Raw genomic sequence first — 23,816 nt, forward strand, 5'->3', positions numbered from 1 at the left:
AGGTCTCTGAACTGAAATGTGTAAGAGTGAAAATAATTTTCAATTACATAGTTCTCACAAAAAAAGTAGCAGGGAGGAGGATATTTAATAAAAACAAATTGCCACATTTCTTCCAAATAAATCTAATTTGTACTTTGCAGTTCCAAATGATCTGACAAAAAGTTCAATGGCTACATTCTTCTTAACCTAAGACTAAATTTGATTGGTTTTAGTCCTGCAACACTAGTTGTAGTTTTCATCCAGTACCCTAAATGTCACAAATGCATAAAAAAAAAGCTGGGGAAAATTATCACTGGGCTATAAACAATTGATGAAAAATATTTCAAATTATAAAAATATGAAAGTACACTGGTCCTAAAAATACATGTTATTTAAATAACAATATATTTTTGTTTTAGGATAGAAAGTTATCATTGTAAAATTTGAAAAATGGGATGAGGCTGAGTCAGAAGAACAATATTTCTTTAAGAAATGGAAATTTGTTTAAGTAAATTCTAAAAATCTATTGATAAAAAAATTATAGAGTTGTGACATGTCAGAGACAAGAATATAAATGGAAAGTGATGAAAAAAAAGTTCTATGCTAAATATAGTTAAAAAACCTGTCCCACGATTCTTGGTACGCAACGCAGGGTAAGGTAATTAAAGTAAAAGGTAATAAAAAGTCTTTGTTGGACATAAAACCGCAAAAACTGTATCCCACCCTGTGTTTGTTCTGAACAAGTGTGGGATTTCCTTTATGCCGGATGTGGTTTTTGCAGTTTATGTCCAACAAAGACTTTTTATTATATTTTACTTCAATTATCTTGCCCAGTGTCGCGTACCAAGAATCGTGGGACTGGGGCTTAATGTATACTGCCAGCATTTTCTGGGGGGGGGGGGGGCAACTTTAGGCCAATTTTGTGAGAATGACCCATATCATATTTTGGAATAATAAAGTATTTTTAGAATCTCTTTGGGTGCCAGATAAAATTATGGAAACAACCAGATAGACCAACAGGCAATTTTGTGCACCTGTTTTATTGTTTAAGAACATGGGTGAACAGACCTTTATACACAAATACTAAATAATCCCTGCATGTATTGGCATACGTGAAGTTCATAATTAAATTTTCTGACTTACTTTGTCATGGATAGCAACACAACTAGCAGCATCAGAACTCAAAATTGTTGGGATGTCATTTCTAATCCTTTCATATCTTAGTTTGGGTTCTATTTCCTGTTGTGAAATAATAAAATCAATAAAAAAAAGATAACATATACTCATTTCTAAACATTCTCTCTACAAAAAAAAACCAATTTTATACATTTTTGTGCCTACGAATATCTGTAAACAAATAAAAATTTATTTTATTAAACAAAAAAAATTTTTTTATTGTACTTGCATAAGCTTACTCTCAACATTTAAATAATAAATGTTTCAAACTTTTCACTATTTTTCTTCGGAATAAAACTCCAATAAAGATTCTAGTGCTGGAGAGACTTTTCGAATGGGAGCCAGGCTAGCATTCGTGTCTCAAAGTTGAAATACTAACTTCATAGAGAGAAACAATGTCACTCTCAGCAGTTTCATACAAAGTGGAAAAAAGACACCGGATGCGAAGCAGAGATGAACCAACCACTTGCTTGGACTGTGAGAGGTTAGTGATTCAATTCTCTGCAGAGGCACATGATTTTATCTCCACTTGGTATCCATTTCCTAGTTTGCATACTAACTTCACACAGCTTGCTTTCTTTTAAAATACTGAAGGCATTCTGAATCAATAGTAAATGAGCATAGATAGATAAATAGAAAGGCTCATGACACCAGACTGCTACAATTAGCATCTTATTTCTGTTACCAATTCCATCCAAAATGAGCACAACCAGACGTTATTTCTGAACCACGATAACAAAACAGTTAGATCAAGGTAACATAGAATAATATGTCAATACCTCTTCTGTCTCTGACCCAGATTCTTCATCATCGCCGTCTCCACCTTCATCTTCTTCCCCATCCATTTCTTCTGTCTCTGCTTTTTTCTCTGCTTCAATCTAAAAATTTTGACAAATTAAACAAAAATCAATGAGATGAGTGTGAGTATTTTATATTCTTTTTCAAAATGATAACATAAGCTAAATTACAAAAATTCAACCACATTATACTGTATAACCTCTATCAATAAGGTAAGTAGCCAAACCTATGTTGGTTTGCATACCTTTTTACTATTTATTGCCAGGGCCGCAACTAAGGGGGAGCAGGAGGATTTTGTGTCCCAGGAGCTGGACCAGAGGGGGCTCAAATTTCATTCTCAAACCTTACCTTCAACATTACAGGGTGCGCCAAAATGCACACTTGTCCTGGGTGACCAAGCATCTAGTTGTGGTCCTGACTGTTGCAACACTGTGACAAGTCCTTGTAACAAATGAAAAAAGAGTTGTGTCAATGGAAAAAGAAATAGCAATTGAAAGACTAGAAAATGACGAGCCAATCAAGCGAATTTTTAATTTTCACTGTCTATATATATATATATTTCACCATCTGCTGATGCTATTTCCTCATTCAGGTGGAGATCAAAAGAAAGAGCAATCCCAAGAACCAGATAATAACGGAAAAAAAAATCTGTCTATCCCATAAAACTCCGCATAATCTTATGAACCTACAAAATTGCCCCTCACAACATATCATCTTGGATTCAAGCCTGCACAGGCAATTGCAGAATTTTCGGAGTTTCAAAATTTCTTTTCCTCTGAAGGGAGTCGTTTTTCCTGAAAAATAACATTATTATCTTGTTGCCCCCTGCTTTGCACATGGCAATGCATTCCTGTATATAGCAATATAACATCAATGAATTGTCTTTTTATCAAAGCTCACTCTCTGAAATTTCTCCAAATGTGAGCTGTGCCGGAAGTGCAACTGCATGTATACCTAACAGTCTGAGTGCATGTGTAGTGCCATGTTTTGATTTTCCAGTGCTGCCATCTATATTTCAGAAGTGAAGTGAGTGATGTGTATGATTGAATTACAGGGACGGACGGACTAGGGGCCAACGCTAACGATTTGTCTCCAAGGGCAGAGGCATATTTACACTGGGACCTGACGGGATATAGCCGAGGGTGGCAAATTTGAGGAATCAGTGGCCAAGAAAAGTAGTAGAATGAGAGAACCCTGAATAAATCTTCCTCGCTGCCCAGACAGCAAGTCAGTGAGTGACCTAGAGCAGTGTTTCTCAACCGCCGGGCCGCGCCCCAGTACTGGGCAATGGTATCAGTCAAACCGGGCCACAAGTTTGATTTTTCCCCATTTACTTCTCATTAGTTGTGCTTTTGACCGGGCCTTCCACTAGAAAAAAAAACTCAACTGAGCCGCAAGCTTCCAAAGGTTGAGAACCACTGCCCTAGAGAGTTTGCAAGCACGTGAGTGAGCAGAGTGACTTAGAGCATGGGCAAGTATGTGTATGACTAAAACAATGTGGAAGCATGTGAATGACCAAAACAATGTGCAAGCTTGTGAGTGATTAAAAAATCATACAAGTTTGTGAATGACTAAAAGAGTGACTTTAGAGACACGGGTGTACTTGCAGGAATAGGGGAAGGTTAAGCGGTTTAAAACACAGGGTAGCGAATTCAAGAAAAGAGTAGTCAGGAAAACTAGATTAGAATGGAGAAGGGTGACAAAATTCACGTAACCCACAGGTGACAAAACTATAAATATACTTCTGACAATAGGTGCTTATGCTAGATTTATTGCCAAATGTCTTTTTAAAGCAAAAGAATTTGTGGTAAAGAAAATGTGATGAAAATGGGAAAAGGGTGGCAAACCATAAATCCATCCCTCTGCATAGAACCAGTGCAGTCTTAATGCATGGTCCTACACGGGACCAGGGGACCTCAAGAGAAGAGGGGCCTCACAAAAAATAAATGTGGTTGAAATTTTCAAGAATTTGCCTGGTAGGGCGTCAGAAAAATCACTTGGCCAGGGGGGGGCCATGATGCTCTTAAGACGGCCTGCATAGATCCCTGTTAACCCCATGGCCCCAACCAGAGCACTCAACATAAAGAAAACATTGAGAGGGGCTAAAAATCACCAGACAGAACCCCTACACGGTAAACAGAATGCTGCTGCGTTCCTTTGTAGAGTCATGGATTTTTTTTTGGGGGGGGGGGAGCACAACCCCATCACACAATTTATTGGGGGTTTCAAATGGCCTTTGCTTCCCTCCCCCCATACACACCCTGGAGCAGGGCCCCTAGGCTGAGGTCTTTAGCGGGCCCTTCTGTAAATTCATAGAATAAAACACAAAAAGGCCCCCACCCTTGTGGGGGGGGGGCATAGTTATTCTTTCCCCCCCCCCACCCATATCTCAATTAAGAGTATCATAATACGGGATTTTCATACATATATCGGCTACCTTATCGCCTGTTGCGGCCATGAATTTGTAATTTTATATTCGTATTTTGTGTCTTCGGTTACGTTTAAACATAAGTGATAATAGATAACAGTTCAAGACACTTTCAATGCATTCACGAGTTATTTCTCTAATAACAATAAATAAATAAACATCAACAGAGACTAAAAATTACCGTAACGTACGTACCTCGGACTGAATCGCTTCCATTTAAAACGCAGCCGAACAGCTCTCTACACCCGATCACAAAGTCACGTCACAGAAATGGCACTTTATAAAATGTCAACAGCGCTGCACCGAAAACTATTCCAGTTGGTCAGACGACAAATAAAAGCTTTATCATCATAATAATTGTATGCGATATAAACATACACACATGCACGCAACAGCACACGACACACACACACACACTCGCAACACCCAAGATTAAAAGCCGAATCGACCGCCCCTCGCTATTTGTTTACAACAGCTACCCGCCTCCATACTTAAAACTTATTAATAAATTGACCGCTCGTTTAACTCCATGTACAAGCACAAAAACCAACGCGCACATCGAATTTATAATCACTCGTGATTATCTCGAATTATTATCCGGATAAAAAAAAATTAATTAATTATACATATCGAATTATATCCGTAACTATATCCACACAACAGCGGAAGAACACGATCATTGATACGTTGCGATGCGGTTAATATTCATTATATAAAAGGAAAGAATAAAATATTAAACAAATCCTATAGAATTGAAACATTTATAGTTTTATTAAAATCAAAGATATTTTCTCATTTTATATACTGTAAAATATATAAAATTTATAGTTATGATACGAGAGGGGGAAAAATCGCGCTATGCTACATTCACGGATTATAGAGGGGGGGAAGGTATAATTTATAATTAAGAAAATATTTTTTACATCTCGTTATTAATTGGTAATTTCTTAATCCAGTAGTGGATTGTATCAAAATCACGATTATAATATCAGCGTGGTTTTTCACTGATATTTTCCGTGCTATAGTGAATATTATTTATCATAATTTATAATGTTGTGGGCATGTACAGAGAGAGAGAAAGCAGCGCACATTGCACACACGCACACCCCCAGCAGCGACTCCCTCAGCAGCGTTTTCTACTACTGCTGCTTTGAGAGAGAGAGAGAAAATAAAAGCGTCCACCACACCACGAGCCAAGCATAAAAATACTCATCATCACATGTCATGTTGCATACCTGCAAGTGAGTATACAACAATAACTTTTATCACATTTTTTTTTATTGGTTATCTAGAGAAGATTAATAAAAGAAGAGAGAAATCCGCGTATGTTTTTATTAAGGAAAAAAAAAAGAATCACTTAATTATTAGCATAATTTATAGGCATGTGTGTCATAAAAGCATATCTTGCAAATAAACATCCGCAAGCAAAGAGAAGGAGAAAATTTCTTTTTTTCCCCCATCTGATAGGTTGATTGGTTCTTCCCATTCTTAACAGTTGATGCTCTCGGAGCCATTAGCAATTCACGGCCATGGGACTAATTACATTTCATTACTATGAATATTGCACGGATTACATATTATTATAACTTCTAGAATCCCGGATTATATTCTTTTTTTTTTCGGGGTGTTTCGTTTATTTACATAATTTATTGTTTGATTCCTTTTAATATTAAGGCATAGATCTTATTTGCATATGTAAATATTATAGAGAAAAAAGGGTGGTTTTTTTTTTTTTGTTGGTCTTTATTATTAGACAACAACACGATGCGTGTGTGATTGTGAGAGATATCTTTGTGGTGGTCCTTTGTGTTGATGTGGGATTTTTTTCCTCTGTTTTCTTTGTGAAGGAGGTCTTCCCGTGGGAGGTCTGTGATGAATTTCGTGGATAGAGGATCGAGAAAAAGTGATGGCGATTGTTGAACGGGAGGTGTTGTTTCCGTTGGAAATCCCAGTGTCTTTATTAGGAATCTAATTAATAATTTTTCTCCTCTTCGTTCACGTGCGGATCCGTGCCTCCGGAATATGCATCCTTCAAATATCATCAATTGTGGATTTTGTTGTTATTGTCAAGCTACCAGGAATAATAGTTGTGGGAAAAAGAAGCGGTTGAAAGCCGGATAGTAAGGTAGGATTACTAAAAAAAAAATTTTTTTTTCGGGAACAAAGGGTTGGATTGTGTTGAAATAACAATGAGAATTGCAAAGATTGTATTATTTTTTGCCATGTATATTTGTCCCATAATTTCTTTTTTTCTATGCATTATCCAATTTTAGTGTTTTCTCTCAATAGCAATCAAGTAAAAGAATCACAAAAAATTAGATGTCTTTTTAAATAGTATGAAAAAATAATCCTTTTACTCTTTGTGTGTATGAAAGTATTGGTGTTGTAAATGGAAAATTGTGAAAATAATATATCTTTAATAATATCCTCTTTATTTAAGATTTTTTTTTTCTTTCATGACTCATATAAAATTTTCCACATTATCAGTATCATATTATTTTCTCAGCTATTAAATGCACCACTTTGTTTTAGTAGCTTTGTTAAACTGTTAGGATAATTGTGGGCAGATACACTGCAAATATGTATCTCAACATGAAATGCTTTTAAAGAAATATAAGATAAATAACATGTCAGATATTTTGATTATCCTGTTAATTTCCATTCTTTTATGCATTATCTAATTTTAATGTTTCCTCTCAATGAACAATAGCAATCACGTGTATTCAAACATATTTTGAAATAACCAAAAAATGAGAGATATATTTCTGAATAGCTTATTAGGTTACTTTCCTCTCCCATTAATTTATTCTTTTCTTTTTTTTATGCATTAGCCAATTTTAATGTTTCCTCTCAATGAACAATAAATCAAGTGAATTCAAACATATTTTGAAAGAACCACAAAAAAAAGAGATTTTTTTTTAAAATAGAAAAATTGTGAAAATAATCTTTTTACTCTGTGTGTAAAAGTATTGTTTTAAAAATGAAATTATGACAATAAACTCTTTAATAATAACTTTTTATACATAAGAATTTTTTCTCTTTGTGATTGTTGGGTCAAGTGAATTCAATCATCAAAAGAATTGCAAAAAAATGAGAGATATATTTTTAAATAGTATGCTGCTATAAAAGTAGTAATTTTTTTAGGGCTTTTTTCATATGAAAGTATATTGTTTTCTTTTGAATGTTTTTTAATAAACTCAAAAAATAGCTCTGTTTTAATCTCTTAAATATAACTCTTTGTTCATTTATCTGAATGTATATACATTTGATTTGCGATAATTCAATTTCAAACTACTGAATCAAAATAACTCAAAAGTTTTTAGTTGCTACTACACATTCAATTAATCAAGATTTTTAACTGTTCCTTTATAATTTTATATTCTTCTTTTGGATTCAATTTTTATTGCATGAACAAAATTTAAATGCAACTCTTATCATGGCTTCATCCCAAGAAATTACATCTTTATTTTCATGGTGATCCTATCATAATTTTCTTTCTACTGAATTTCTGAGTTCTCTTTATTATTTACCAAGTATCTTCTTCATTCAAGCAATATTTGCATACCAAGAGGAAAAGAATACTTTTTATTTATTTTTTATTCTAAACAAATACACACACACATACAACATTACACAAATAGTGGACAATAAAAAATGAAAAGGAACACAAATGAAAAAAGCCATACACATATAACGACTATACACTATGTGGCCCCAAAGGACACCAAGTCCTTTCAGGAAGCCAAAGAGAATTTATATTACATTATTTCGCCCCCACTGTGAGCCGCCAAGTACGCAGTATAATTATAAAAAAAAGAACATAGGCCTATATATAAAAAATTTCTGACATGATGTATAACAGTTCAATGTAAAATGACATCAGATTTAGTGAAATTTAAACAAGATGATGCAAGTATATTCTGGGTACAACATTAATACACATAAAAACATATAATTTTAAGCTCAAATATGTAAAAAAATATTGTTAATTTTATACTTATCTAGCTTTTCGATGAACAGTTTCTGAACATGTCATCATAATTTTGAATGCTTTTTTCACGTATGTAAATTTCATATTTGTGGTTAGTATTAGTAGTAGTTGGTTTTTTTTGACTGAAATGAATTCATTAATTTAAGAGCAGTAAATTAGAAATACTTTGGAAAGATATTGTGTTGATGCAAAAATAAAGTGTTGTAGATGTATAGAAAAGGAAGATATCCATTTCTTTTACACATTTCGATGAATTAAGCAGGAGATGTATTATTCAAGTACTAATTTATATATATATATATAATTTTATATATTTTTAGAGAATCTTGGTGGAAGCCATGAAAGAATATAGTTTAAGCTAGCATTTTACAAACAAAAGCACTCATATACTTTCAGTTATGGAGACGGCAGCAGCTGAAGATAGTGATGACGGTCTTGAGATGGAGGAAATTGAATGCAATGGATCTAACACAGCTCTTCCAAATGGGGCATTAAAAGCTGAACAGGTATGTAAAATACCAAAATGATTGTGGAAATTAAAGGGCTCCGCCCATTTACATGCTTTAAAGGATTTAATAGTTAACTAAATTTTAAATTATTGAATACTTTAAAATGTATACAGACAATAAGAGGTGTTTACAAGCTGTTTAGTTAGTAAGTGATTTATTAATTTAGTTGTTTCTAAATAAAGACGAGATTCTATTTTTTTTCGGTTAAGTAGACCTATGCGCATGTGCCAGTAGGCTTCTTATGATAATCATTTAGTCAATGTTTACTAAATCCACGTTACGTGTGGACACTTTTTTGAGAACTTTCCAACTTAACTAAACTTTAACTACTAAATCACTTAACGTATGCGAACAGACCTTGAGTCTTAGTATAGAGTGGATCTCACATGTTTTTTAATAAACTGTCATGAAAAAATGTTGTAAGCATGAAAAATTTTTAAACAGGAAATATTGATAATTAGAGTTGGGACCAAAAAAAAAGGTTGTACTGAGCTGGAAAACTTTCTAAGTGGGAACATTATAAGTAGGATCGACTGTATTTCAAGGCTTGACAAATCAAGAAAAAAAAGAAGTGCCAGCCAAATTTGTTTATAGGCACATGTAACTTTTTCTCAAGAATACTGGCCCTAATTTCTTTACTTTCCAAATTTTTCAAAACTGTTTCATTGTGTTCTTTACCAAAAGTATAAAAATTAAATAACAGCATGTTCAGAAAAGTTCTCATTCGCTCAAAAATACTCTGAATTAGATCAAAAAATATTGTAATTGATTTCATTATATTTTAAAAAATTATTTTTTAATTAGATCTTAATTTTTTAATTAATAAGCAAGGCTGTCTCAGACCTATGAGAGCTCTGCCTGAGCTTTATGTAGAATATTGTTAATTCTGAATTGATTCTGTCATTCGATTAAGTTGATTTTTTTAAAATCATTATTCATGTTTTTTTGAATAGGTCTTCTCATCTTGCAATGATTACCATCAGGTGAGTTTCTTTTTCTTTCCACAATTACTATATTTCAAATGATAAGTTTCTGTTAAATTTCGAATCACCTCCTCCAACAACCTTTAAATTTATGTTATCCTGTTTGTTCAAGTTTTTATTAATTCAGATATTTCAACTTATGTTCTGTAATATATGTTCAAATTCATATTTTTTTCCACCAAACTTTTATGTTCAAAACCTTTTTTTATTTTAATATTTTGATTTCATTTTCTTAATATTTATTTTTTCTTCCCTTCCTGTTTAATTTTTTTAAATGATAGGCCCTGTCTCAGCAGTACAGGATATACAAGGTGAGTTAGATGTCCTTTATGATTGTAAATCCTTATGTGCAATATTATTTTATGAAGATATTTTCTTGTCCACAAAGTTAGTGTGTATCAAAACATGCCAGTCTATAAGTACATATGTACTATAACTTTTTAATATAGTCATAGCTTTGCATAAGTACCATATGTACTCCTGTATAAGCCGATGCCCCCCCCCCTTTACTTGAGGACCATCAAAACGGTAACAAAAAATTTAAACCAGTAAGACTGGTTTCTCTAGAGAAGATGCATGACTCACCAGCTGCCTCTAGAGAATTAGGCATGTTTGAGGAAAAAATGCATGTTTTTAAGACATATATGCTGCTATTTTTGAAAATAATTCTCCCATTGATTCGGCCAACAATTTGCAAGACCACAATAATATGTTTTCTGTCATACCAGTGCTTACCACAAAGGCAAGAAGCTATGGATGTACAATATTGTCTGCAGATGTCACATGATCTACAGTACACAGGCCATAAACTCATGTACTAATGGTGTTATGTGGATTGATAGACTATTTTTTGAAAAGGCCTTTTTCAAGCAGAACTGCCTTAATGCGTGGGGCTCGCCTGAGCATTGTGGGTTTAGCCTGTTGTGCCCAAAAAGTGCAGGGACTGTAGATGACCCTGCATAGCAATTATCATCAGTTGTGTCCAACTCTTAGAGGTCTTGTTAACACTCATTTTGAGAAAAGAAGCTTTTATGAGATTGCTATCATAGGTTCCCAGGTAAAGATTTTGTGATTTCACAATCTAGTGGTGAACTACTAAATAAGCTGAAACTTAATTCATTTTTTCTTTCAACAATTTAGCATTTTTAAATTACATTTCTGGACTAAAGTCAGAATTGTTGAAAATGTGACTTTCACCACTCTGACTTTAACTCTCTCATATAAATGTGTGATTGAATCAATAACTTTTTGCCCGAGATTAGAGAAGATAGAAAATATTATGCAATATGGCAAACTGAAGATTTGAAGCACTAGCATATGTTTTGGCACCCATGTGTTTTAAATTTATTTAAAATTTTTATATTTTTTTATTATTTGCCAGTTGTGTTGTCTTTTCTTTCATATATTCAAAGATATTTCTTGAATTGTTGAATTTTTATAAGAAAACTGTCAATCAGATAATTTTTGTGGTGCTGAAGAGTTTGTCCTATTTCTTATTTATTCTACCTATATTCTATTCCTAGGAAAATCAGCTTGTACATTGTTCTCCCATGAATCCATTCAATAATGTTATCTTGAACCAAGGCAATGCTGTACAAACAGGTATGGTTTCTGCACAGCAACCTTCTGGGAACCTTACAGAACAAATGGTTGTTGCTGTACAAAATGTAAATAATAGTGCTTCCACTGGTGAAGATGTCGACCCAAAATCTATTGGAAATTCAGGTATGTTTAATTTTATTCTTTCGTGCCAAATTACCATAAACGGAAAAAGATGGCCAAATTTATTGTTCTATCATTTTGGTGCCCCCTAGAAATGAAAGTGGTCCTTCTCCCCCCCCCCCAAACGAAATTTCTGGCTACTGGCCTGATCTGACCCATTCGCTGAAAACCATACTCTAAGGTCTTCTCTTTCTCTTAATGGATTCGGAAATGAGTAAATTCAAAGCTCTGGCATGTTTCAGTAATTTAAGTGAAGCTTTTGAGCACTTGCTGAGTTTGTGACAGTATGCTATTTTTTTTTTTGATAATATAATATATTACCTGTGTGTGTGTGTGTTCTCATATCAGGCCAGTGCGCATGAGAGGGTTACATAATTTTAATTTTTGTCATCAGGCATATTAGCTTGATCATTGAAAATGACTAGGAAATAGGAAATATATGCTTATCAAATGTACATTTACTTATCAAACTGATTTTTTTAAATATTCAAATTCCAATTTCAATATTAGTGTATTATTGGGGACTTTTTTTTTTCAGGTACAATATCAAATTCCATCCAGATGCCAAAGCTAAGCAATGCCCCAGCAAGCACAAACTGTGTTGCGCACATGACATCATCAGGCCATATGTTGGCTCCCGCACAACTAGCTGGTATGATGGGTCTTGCTGGTCTGCCTCAGGTTACTGCTCTTGCTGGGATGAATGGAATTCCTGGCCTCAATGTTGTTCAGCAACTTGCAGCTCAACCTCAGGTTATTCAACAACAGGCAGCTAATCCTGCTGGTGCTACTTGTATTCCAAATCCTCAGATGCAGGCCGCAGCAGCTGCTGCTGCTGCACAAAGCCTTGCTGTGTCAATGAATGGACAACCACAGGCTGTACAGACTGTCCAACAGGTGATTTGATAATTACACATTTTTTTTAGCAGCATGCTGCCATCTAGCAGTTGAGTGGCTACTTGCTTGTGTGTCTGAAGGCCTGAGTACACAGTTTAGTATTTAACTAAATTTTAAGTCATCAAGTATTTCAAGATCTGTCCCAGCATTAAGTAAGAAGTAATTTAGTTGAGTATATAACCAAGAACAGCCATTGGATAAATAGGATTTACAGGATAGCAACAACAACAATTGGAAAAATAGACTAGATTTTAGTCTACAGTGATACCTCGGCTAGCAACAATAATTCATTTTGGAATCAAGTTTGCAATCCAAATAAATCTTTGTTAGCTGAAACATGATTTATTATCGGTTTCTATAACAAGTAGTTTAATTTGTTCCAGATGCACCTCGTGATTCGAAGGTACATTTTTAAAACACCAAAAAGAACTATTAAAAAAATACTGAGACTCGCCAAAGGTTGAAATGAACAGCTTCTCAATGGAATATTTGAGAATTTAAAAGAAGTTGAGAAATTGATGACATTTGCATTTTACACACTATGTGCACAACCGAGTTGGGTTCATATGTGTCCTCTTATGTGATGTGGTCAGTTCATTTCTGTCTCTACAGAACGTTTGAAACTGAAATAATTAGGTTTTTTTTTTTCACATTAGCTTTAATATAAACAATTTCATACTTGGAGTTCATCAATGTCTGCAAAATATATATATATATATATATATATATATATATATATATATATATTTAAATCTTTTTCATGAATTGATATGCTCTTTTAATGTAACTTTTATCTTTTTCAGGCACAGCTAGCAAATACACCTCAGTTTATTCTTGCAGCTGGTCAGCCGATACAAGGAATTCAAGGTGCACAACTGTTGATTCCTACGTCATCTGGTTAGTGTCTGTAATTGATTTAATGCACCATTCAGTCTTTTCAGTTTACCCGGGTTCTAACCCCACCGTCGCCATAGTGGTGGTCAGCTGAAGTTGGTTTTCTGTGGTTCCCAACTTCAAGGTGCGAATGCGAGCCGATCTCCCTGTTAAAAAGTCTCACCACAGAGAGCAACAGACCTACAAACAGCACAAATGTAATTCAATCATAACACATCACTCACTTCCCTTCTGAAATATAGATGGCAGCACTGAATAATCAAACAAAACACTACATATGCACTCAGACTGTTAGGTACACACACAGTTACACCTCCGGCTCAACTCACTATGTCGTAAATCGCCCATAGATAGTGATAGACCTGAGTTGTGCTTGGTGTCCAAAGAAAAGAAAGACTTTTCAGTTTTCAATATTTTTGGATTTTTTTTATACCTTAAGTTATTTATATTCAAGAAGTTTTTAATTACCCATGTCTCGTGAAAGAAATACACACAATACCACACATGGCTTGGGAAATCCCAGGCACGGGTCACTATGGCAATGACAAAATTGGTATTGACATCTTAAATTTTTCATGTGATTACTAAATTAGAGTTTAGAGACAACACCATGTATTTTTGTAATTTATGTCAAAGTATCTACCAAAATGGAAGGGGAGATGTTATGAAGTCCTGGAAACATCAAAAAAGTTATTCTGGATCATTTCTGCGTGAAAAAGACTATGCTGTTCTTTTGATAAATTTTGCTGGTAACGTAATTTTTTTTTATGATTTGTCAAGCCCTGCAATACTTAGTACTCTTTGACATTTAAATACACAGAGTAGCCCAGTGGGTAATGTTTGAATAAAAAGTCTAATAGATGTCGCTAGGTGTGAGCAAGTGCTACCAAACTTGATGTGTATTATCAAGAGGGCAATTGTATGCTTGTGTATGTATGGTTGTGTGTTTCGTTATTAAAAGCAGTGATTTTAAGAATGCTCTTCAGTTGTGATTTTCATAAGCAAAAATGAATAAATATTCAACAGATTTTTGAGTGTTTATTGGGCTAGAAATGGCCGGATGTTATGCAAATGCTAAGGCATTTCAACAAGCATGGCAAGAGGAGTTTCACAACAAGAAATAGTCTGAACTGAAAGCTGCCGTTACAACTGCTGTCGACATGATTGACAGTGAGGTCTGTTCACACGTAATGGATGAATTACAGAACTGCTTCACTGCTGTCCTTGTTAAAGAAAGCAGTCACTTCTCGACCCTCTTTATCATTAATTGCCAACTATGCAATTTCTATATGCATCATTAAAATATTTTCATCACTCTTATTTGTTTTTAATTTTCGATTTGTTTCAAACATTAGCCATGTGGCCACCAAGGGCGTAGCCAGGGGGGGGGGGGACTTGGGGGTCTGGTCCCCCCCCCCCCCCGAAATGTGAGAAAATGACCGAAAAAAGGGAAAAAGATGGCCAAATCCATTGTTCTGTCACTTTGGTCCCCCCCCCCCGAAATGAAAGTGGTCACCCCCCCCCCCCCCCGAACGAAATTTCTGGCTACGCCCCTGGTGGCCACCCTGTAAGTGCAGCATTTAAAACATAGTTTTAGACGCTTGCTTAACTTATGCTTATACCATGAATGTGTGTATTTGATTGTTGTAAAATATAGTGTCTGTCAATAAATAAAAATATTAAGACTTTTACTTGGCAATAAAATTGATGGGGATAAAAATTAATTTGAAATGTCTCTTACTGTAAGTACCAGTAAAAATAGTGATTGGGGAAAATATATGTATTTTTGCAGGGGAAAAAAATTTATGAGCATGAAAAAAGAAAAAAAAAAAAGATTTAATTTAGGCTTAGAATTAGAATCAAATTTGTTTTATTATATTTTTATTATTTAGTATTAAAATTATTTGTAAATAAGTATATCTGTTATTGCTAGCAAATCAAAATATTTTCATTCTTTGATTTTGATTGATGGGATAAATTTTCTTGCTCACAGGTGTGGCTACGCAGCAGGTCATCACCATACCTGTTTCCCAATTGGCTGGGAATCAGGTTGTTCAGCTAGTGGCTTCCAATGGTCAAATTTTCACAACAACCCTAGCAAATCTTCAAGCTCTTTCTCAACCTGTTCCTGTACCCGGTATTGCTCCTGCTAGTGTGCCAGGTGAGGCTATGTCTTTTCTGTCCCTATGTGTAAAATTTAATGTAATTAAGTAGGATGCAATGATTTGAAATGAACGTACAACAGTTTAAGAAAATTGGGTACAGGTTAAAAAAAATTGCACATTCAGAACTGTTCCAACTCAATGTAGAAGCTTAATTCACATTTTTTACTTTTCAGCAAACCCACAACCTCATCCAATGCTCGCTGCTGCAGGTTATGCAAATATGGCTGGACAGATGGCAGCTTTGCCCCAAATATTTACTAATCCAGCTGGTCAACTGGTTGCAGTAGGTCCTCAGGTATTCTTTCAAAAGTTCTTAATGGAATTAAAAAATTTTCTGTTGATAAATTCTCTGCATACCTATTAGAACATTAGCAGTATTGAAATACAGTAATCTCTCACTTACACATTTCTCTCAATTATAAGATGATTTTCTGCACTCCCAATCAAAGATGTAGTTAAATAATGTTATCCACTATAAGTCTCTCTCTTACTTATGTGTCTCTTTTTTCTTGTTGTTCCCTTGCACTCACACATAAGTTAAAGATTACTGTATTAAAGTTTTAAAGGTTTACTTCACATTTGTTATAAGAACCAAATTTATTTTTAAATTTTCAAAAAATATTAAAGCTTTTACTTGGCAATAAAATTGATGAGGATAGAAACTAATTTAAAATGTTTATTTTAAAATTCTATTTTTATTGTAACTACTATCTTTCTCTATTGTACTTTTTTCCACCATATATCTGAAAATAATATTACTGTACCACATTTTATAAACCTATTTATTGTAACAACCAGAGTAAGGAACATCATCTCCCTTTGGTTGCCATTAATATCATATAATATGTATTCACACAAATTGTAAAATAAATTCAAAATTGAAATTAATGTCTCATATCATAGGTACCAGTAAAAATAGCGATTGGGGGAAATATATGTATTTTTGGATGGAAAAAAATTATAAGCATCAAAAGGAAAAAAAAAAGTGATTTAATTTAAGCTTAGAATCGAATTTGGTTTTATTATATTTTTTATTACTTAGTATTAATTATTTTATAAAATTATTTTATAAAATAATTAATAGGTCATGAATTAGATTTATTATTGCTAGAAATCGTGATGTTTTCATTCAGTGATTGTGAATAATGGGATAAATTTTCTTGAGGAGCAAAAAATTATGGGGGTTTTTGGAAGAATTAAAAAAAATTTTGATTCAAGAGTCTTGAAAATCAAAATAATTAAAATGGAACCGAGCAAATTTTGCTGTTATTGGGAGGTTACTGATACGGGTTCAGTATTTTTGAAACATGGACTAAATTTTTTGGTTCCTTGTAGAATTATGTGTCTAACATAATATCTATAACAGCCCATGCTATATAAGTAATTACAAAAAGCTTGTTTTTGTTGCACAAGACATTTTGTATTAAAGATACGTGAATTTTTCATGAAGAACTTTATTTGTGATTTTCTATTTGTTAACTTCATTCAAAAATTTCAGAAGGAAAAATGTGTACAGCTGTGCCCTAATCCTTGTAATGTGGGACATGTATTCTTCAGATTCATCCTCTGATGCAATCAGCTATTTTTTGTTATTAACAAATGTGATTGGCAAACTATGGCCCGCCACAGATTACTAAATAATAGTATAGAAATACTTTTTTTTGCGTGTGGAAAATTTTGTGAGAATTTAAATGGAAATTTATTTTTTAAATAAAACTTCTATATATGCTAAAAATGTAACACATATGCAACAAATATGCATAACGTTATCAAAATAAACTTATTTTTTATTATATACATATATTTTATAAAAAATATTTTATTTTTTCACAGTTGGGAAGGATAAACCATTGTCTGTCATTTTCAATAAAACCCTGGCAGTCTTCAAAGTATACAACACATCCTGCCACTTCATTTTTCAGCATAAAGATTCCAATTGTGGATTAATATCTGAATATGTCTGCCCTGCCCTGCCAAAATTATATCCTGTTTTTTGGCCTGCATCTAAAAAGTTTGCCCTTCACTGATCTAGGGCTGTATTTTCAATTAGTGCTTACCTAACCAGTTTAGTTTTTGGCTTATGACATTGCCACTTGCTAAATTTTATTCTTAATTTCTGCTTTGTTCTTTATGAAAAGCATCTAGGGCACTTGTTAGCATCAACTTGAGGATCTCCTGGGGTCTATTGACCACATTTTGGAAATCAATTTCTAGGAAAGAACCCATAGTTATTTTTATGTTCAAAGGCTCAAAGCAAAAAAAAAAAAAAAACTCCTTAAACGTAAATCTTGGGGGATACTTTTCTTTTATAAGAAAATGCATGATTATTCTTTTATTTTAATTACTAAAAATGGCGATTGTTTGGAAATTATTGTTCAGAGGTTAAACTTAATGCTAATCCAATGGGTTGTTTCAAGAAAATGTGGCCATTGTGGTCGGCTTTACTGCTTATCTTTTAGCATAGTTTCGTATTGTTAATGCTACTAAAATGATTATTGTTTCATGGGGACAGCAGCACATAGGTTTTGATATCCCTGTTTTAACTATGTATATATATTTAACACCGTTGATTATGCTGAATTTTGCATAGTGAATTATATGGAATATTTCCTTCACATCAACATGTTTATGTCTCATTTTATCAGGTAATAGCACATCCTATGATGGCTGCTAATCAAGCTTCTGGCGTTGTGGTTAATCCCCAAATTACAGCTCAGTTGCAGCAAATTTCTCAGCAACAGCAGCAACAACAACAACAACAGCAGCAGCAGCAGCAACATCAGCATGATGATAAAAACTCAGGAATTCCTCCAATGGCTCATATGAATGGAATAGCAAATTCCATGTCAAGGCCACCTGTGAGTAATTGAAAATTCTATTAAGTTGTTTTTTTTTGTAGGGAAAAAGTTTTGATGTCTTTGGTAATATATACATTTGAATTATAATTTCTTCGTAATGTGATTTCAGTGTATGATGAGCACACCACCAGGATTTTTCAAGGGCCTCTCCCTAGCATTCATATTCATCCCAGATTCTCCTCAGATTCATCCTGGATTCTTGTGTTCGAGCTCTGTGTACCCCCTTCCCCTAAGGCATATGCAGGGGGTGCCAAGGCCATCTTAAAAGCATCGCAGGCCCTGGACCAAGGGATTTTTTTTGAGGTCCTACGTGGAAACTCAAAAACTTATACAAACACAAATATTAAGGCCATAACAGACATACAAAGGCCCCATGAGATGACTGAAAAGATGCCCGTAAAAAATATGGATGTTGAATATATATGTATAAATTATATCATATTATATATGATACATATAAATTATATCAAAAATACTGCAGCACAATAAGAGCAATGAATAAATGAACGGCAGAACTTTGCCACTGGACTTATCCTGTTCCCAATTAGAGCAATAAAAAACCAGTAATTATGATAACATATAAATATACTGCCCATAAAAAATTATGGTTGTCTCATCTAAGTATGGATAGCTTCTGGATTTATCCCAATATGTTATTATATTTCTTTTTTAAATGTGACTTGTTAATTATGTTACAATTCACAACGCCCGGAGGTAAGTTATTCCAATTATTCACAACCTTATCAGAGAAAAATTCCCTGCGAGATTATCCTTTACCAACTGATACTGATGTACCCTTGTCAAAGCAGTTAATTGACAATGTATTAATAACTAATGGTCCATTTTATCCATTCTGTTGGAAATTTTAAACATTTCAATCATATGTCCCCAACATCTGCACTCTTCCAATATGATCCTGTGTGTACAGTCTTGCCCCTTGCCCCATTATTTGTGTGTGTGGGCCATAGTCATAAGAGTGAATGTGTTGCGTGCGCTGTGGAAAGTAAGTCTACGCTCAAGTTTATGTGCAGTTGTGGTTGCAGTAATGGTATCTCAAAATAGTATATGAATCCGCCGTATAGTAATATTGTATATATTGCCGCTGTGGTGGTCGAGTGGTTATAGTGCCGGACTCGTGATGCGGGGATCCGGGTTCGAACCCCACAGTGGTGGTCGGCTGAAGTTGGTTTTCTGTGGTTCCCAACTTCAAGGCGCAAATGCGAGCTGATCTCCCCGTTAAAAAGTCTCGCCACAGAGAGCAACAGTCCTACAACGGTAAATCATTCAACCATAACACTTCACTCATAGTTAGTAAAACTGGGGGCAGATGACAGCACTACACATAACAAGCATTACACAGAAACAAACTATACGTCAGGTTGCACTACACGTACACGCACATTCCCGCATTTACCGATTCGTTGGGGGGTTCCGCGGGGGGGGGGTGCATGTGTGGTGTAGCAGTAGTAGGTAGGGGCTCGGGGATCCATGATGTTCTTAAGTCAGCCACCTCGTTGGGCAGTTTGCCTGTTGTGGCGTTGTATTTGTATTTGTATTTGTATTTGTATAATCTATTTTATCTGCGACTGGCATTTATTATCTATCAGTTGTTATACTGTTAAGTTTCACATAATAAAACTTTTTATTGATTCCTGTATTATGTGTTCTTGCTGTGTCCTGCGTTTGGCATTTTCAATCATGTTTTCCCTCGTGAAAATGGTTCATGTCAACATTCTCTGCTTACCACTAAATTTTAAGTGCAGAGTTTTTAGACATCCTGTATATATTGTTCCATAGTTACTTTTCAAAAAATTTCGTTACTTGACTTGTTTTTCTGCCAATTTAATATGTTGAATGAAACTGTAATGTCATATTTTAAAACTCCTTATTTATTGTCAAACCTGTTTTATTCACAGAATTCATCTCTAAACGCCATCACTCAAGCATTAGCATTGCAGCAGCAGCAATTACAACATCATCATTCACAATCCCAGCAGCAAACTCAGCAACAAATCAACACACAACCAACTCATATCGCCATAAATCCTGTCACAATGGTGGCAACTCAGATTTCTAGTCCACAGAAATCATTACCTAATGGCCAGGTGTGTGAGTTCATATTTTATTGTTTTCTTGCATAATAGAAGGAGAGTTTCTATGAGTAAAAGGCTGGCATCGGTAAGGGTTTTACAGCGAGGTCTCCTAAACTAGTGGTTGGTGAAGTAGGAAGTGTATAAGTCATATTAATAAACATGCTGCTGAATTAGCTATAAGTCTATTACATTTTAATAGCTGACTAAATATATATATATTCTAATGATATAACGTGCTGAATGTGCTACTGGGGTTTTCTAACAGGTAGAGATCACAGTATCGGGTGCTGCTGTGTCACGATTGGTTGTTGTTGACTTAACCATTGGAATTTGGGGGGTGGGGGATGTTTGGGGGTTCAATATCCCTCTCCTCTAAGCAGAGATTATAGTGTTATTTTGCAGTAAAAAACCTACCTTTCCCCAATAAAATTGTGTTTATGCCTTTGTGTCTGATACTATTGTTTTTCAAGAACAAATATTATAAAATGCTCACATTTATAGTAACTAGTTAAAAGTATATGCTTTTAAATTTAAAAGATGATTTAATTATTTAACCCCTTTTTCTTTTAAAGAACTGTACTCTGGTCAACAAACTTCCAATCTCACCTGGTACTGTTTCTGCTTTAACACAGACTATTCATCCACAGCCCTCTGTTTCTCCGTCAGATAATGATTCAGACAATGGTTTGTACTCAACTTTTAATTCAAATGAAATAGTATTGAGATTATTGTAGTTCATGATTTATATCTTAGTGTTTGATATTGATTGCATTTCTTGTTCAACAGGAACAATCAGCAACACAGAAGCAAATGTTGTTGATGGCATCAATCTGGAAGAGATCAAAGAGTTTGCCAAAGCCTTCAAAATAAGGCGGCTTTCCTTAGGACTTACACAGACTCAGGTTGGTCAGGCTTTAAGTGCTACTGAAGGCCCTTCATACAGCCAAAGTGCCATATGTAGGTGAGTAGTGATTAGTGCATAGTTTCTTCTAAAAAATAAAATCACACTCACGGAGCTATGTTTCCGTGTTGAAAGACACTCTGTGCTATTCAAATGTCTTGAAGGTGTGGAAGAAAATCTTTCTGTTGATTTATCCCTTTGCAGAAATTTTATGTGGGTAATATTAATAACATTAGGTATGTTGCCAACATACATTCAACAAAGTTTCACTGTGAGTTGCTATTTTACAAAGAATTCATGATGCATTTTACCAATGTCAGTGAGCACATACAATTGAATTAAATATTGGTGTACAAATGTAGGGTATTGTTAGAATTTCCTAAAACAAAATTATTTGCAGAGACCAATTTTTCTCCTGATTTTTGAAGAATTTTTTTGCCATTATAAGCTTTTTAAGACCAGAGCCAAGGTCAGGCAGGGGGGGGGGGAGGCGCTTGTACCTTCCCCAAAATGGTACCTTCCAGTAACTGGTTTCTTTGTTTCTCTAAGGAAAAATATAGTTAAATCTAATGCTCTATCACTTTGTCCCCCCCTCCTCCAAATAAATTTCTGTCTGTGACCAGAGTGCTCTTCAGAATTTTGTCTATTGGCTCAGTCTCTTGCTTTCAAAATGATTTCATGAGTTTATCTTAGCACAATCCATCTGATGGTAGCCAAAATTTTCTTGTTTTGGGTTGCAATAACTGGAAAAATATCATTTTTTGGCCTTATGGATGTGCATGTTTATTTGTCAGAGGCCTGACTGACATGACAGAGCCCTGGGCAAAGCAAAATTTAGGGAACCCTGCCAAGCACTGATCCAAAAAGGGAGGGGGGGGGGGGAATTGCACCTCTCAAGAGCAAGATAATATAGAAAAAAATTGGTCTATTCTGTAAAACACAGGTCAATTGAATGAATTTATGCAATAATTAGTCTCTCCATGTGACTAAAGTCAAGGAGGATCTTTGGTGAGTCAATATGTATGCATTGTTAAATTTTGGGGCTTGCGGGAAATGCTCTACTTAGCCTTGCAGAGATCAGGCCCTGTTTATTGTAGTGCCTAAGTACTCACTTTGAAATTGACTTTAGACTATAGGTTCACTAATAGAATTAGATCAGTGTCATTGTGCATAACTAGCAATAGAAATATTGTCTTTTATTAACTTTTTTTCAGGTTTGAGAAACTGGACATAACGCCAAGGAGTGCTCAGAAAATCAAACCAGTTTTAGAGAGGTGGATGAAAGAGGCAGAAGAAAGGTATAAAAATGGTGCTCATACACTTACAGAATTTATTGGAAGCGAGCCAACGAAGAAAAGAAAACGGCGGACTTCTTTCACACCTGCTGCGTTAGACATCCTGAATCAGTTTTTTGAGAAAAACACACATCCCACAGGTTTGAGTAATATTAAAATACTCAATAATTAATTCATTTCCGAAATATTTGAATGGACATTTTTATTACCTCATAAAATCAATTTCTTTTTTTCGAAAAATTTTTGTGAAAATGCTTTTGTTTTTCAATCCATTTACAGGACTCGAAATGACAGATTTAGCCGAACATTTGAATTATGACAGGGAAGTTGTAAGGGTTTGGTTCTGCAATAAGAGACAAGCTCTCAAAAACACAATAAAAAAGCTCAAGACTGAAGTGCCAGGATGTCCCATGGAGTGAAAACACGTGCAGCTAAAATGCACAGAGAGCGTGATATGCGGACTGGGAAAGTATGACTGAATGTACTTAATTTCATTTTTTTAAGAATTCATATGTATAAATATTCACAAATCATCATCAGACACATTGGTCTCATATGTTCACAGCTTCATTTTTAATGCATACATTAGAGTTACATACGCATGATGTGACTTTCATTTTATGTAGTTTTTAATTCTAATAATCAGTTTTGTACCACTCAAGCACGAATTTCGTGTTATAGATCTGATCTATTGTTAGAAAACAGGTATATTATTCACGTGCCAAGATTTACCATCAAGTTGAAAAAAAGCTTTATCAATTATAATTTTCCTCGAAAATCAACAAATGGAAAATAGATCTGATATGAAAAACCTTTATGTAAATTTATTTTAGCATCATAACAAGGTTTGTCAAAAAAAATCAAACTTTTAAACTAGCTTACAAATGAGTCTATGTTTACCAGCACTTCGAGCAACATTACTTTAGAAGTAAAAGTGTATTTATTGCATTATTCTGTGTTATTAAGTGTTCAGGTAGCAGACGTTTAAGTGAAGTTTTTAGTCCTCTGGAGATTTGTTGTGAAAGAAGGTGAAGATTCTCAAAGAGCAATAGATGTGCGCATCAGATTTTGTAGCCACCTGACTCGGCCGCTGTGCAGTCGTGTGGTCATGGTGATAGATTTGCATC

The 23,816-nt window shown here is 34.4% G+C and overlaps 2 protein-coding genes across 2 annotated transcripts in view; one reads left to right on the plus strand and one right to left on the minus strand.

The window, feature by feature from the left end:
- lt (vacuolar protein sorting-associated protein light) overlaps positions 1-5,059 on the minus strand; it is a 49,343-nt gene extending 44,284 nt beyond the window's left edge. The window contains exons 1-3 of the mRNA XM_089240703.1: positions 4,577-5,059; positions 1,935-2,033; positions 1,123-1,218 (exon numbers count right to left, since the gene is read on the minus strand). Of these exons, the coding sequence (XP_089096829.1) occupies positions 1,123-1,218; positions 1,935-2,033; positions 4,577-4,597 (216 nt within the window). The 5' untranslated portion in view covers positions 4,598-5,059. The remainder of the gene's footprint in view (positions 1-1,122; positions 1,219-1,934; positions 2,034-4,576) is intronic.
- A 490-nt stretch (positions 5,060-5,549) lies between these two features.
- LOC149078587 (uncharacterized) lies at positions 5,550-23,209 on the plus strand. Its single transcript, XM_089240704.1, has 15 exons — positions 5,550-5,622; positions 8,769-8,878; positions 9,835-9,864; positions 10,146-10,175; positions 11,388-11,589; positions 12,125-12,483; positions 13,287-13,380; positions 15,371-15,538; positions 15,716-15,837; positions 18,188-18,400; positions 20,317-20,505; positions 21,066-21,177; positions 21,280-21,454; positions 22,609-22,829; positions 22,969-23,209. The coding sequence occupies exons 1-15, from the start codon at positions 5,601-5,603 to the stop codon at positions 23,106-23,108; spliced, it is 2,187 nt and encodes a 728-aa protein (XP_089096830.1). The 5' UTR covers positions 5,550-5,600; the 3' UTR covers positions 23,109-23,209.
- Positions 23,210-23,816: the final 607 nt, after the last annotated feature.

This window comes from Pholcus phalangioides, unplaced genomic scaffold (assembly GCF_987345545.1).
Source record: "Pholcus phalangioides strain wild (caught in Gottingen) unplaced genomic scaffold, Ppha-v1.0 ptg000013l_1, whole genome shotgun sequence".
NCBI lineage: Eukaryota > Metazoa > Arthropoda > Arachnida > Araneae > Pholcidae > Pholcus > Pholcus phalangioides.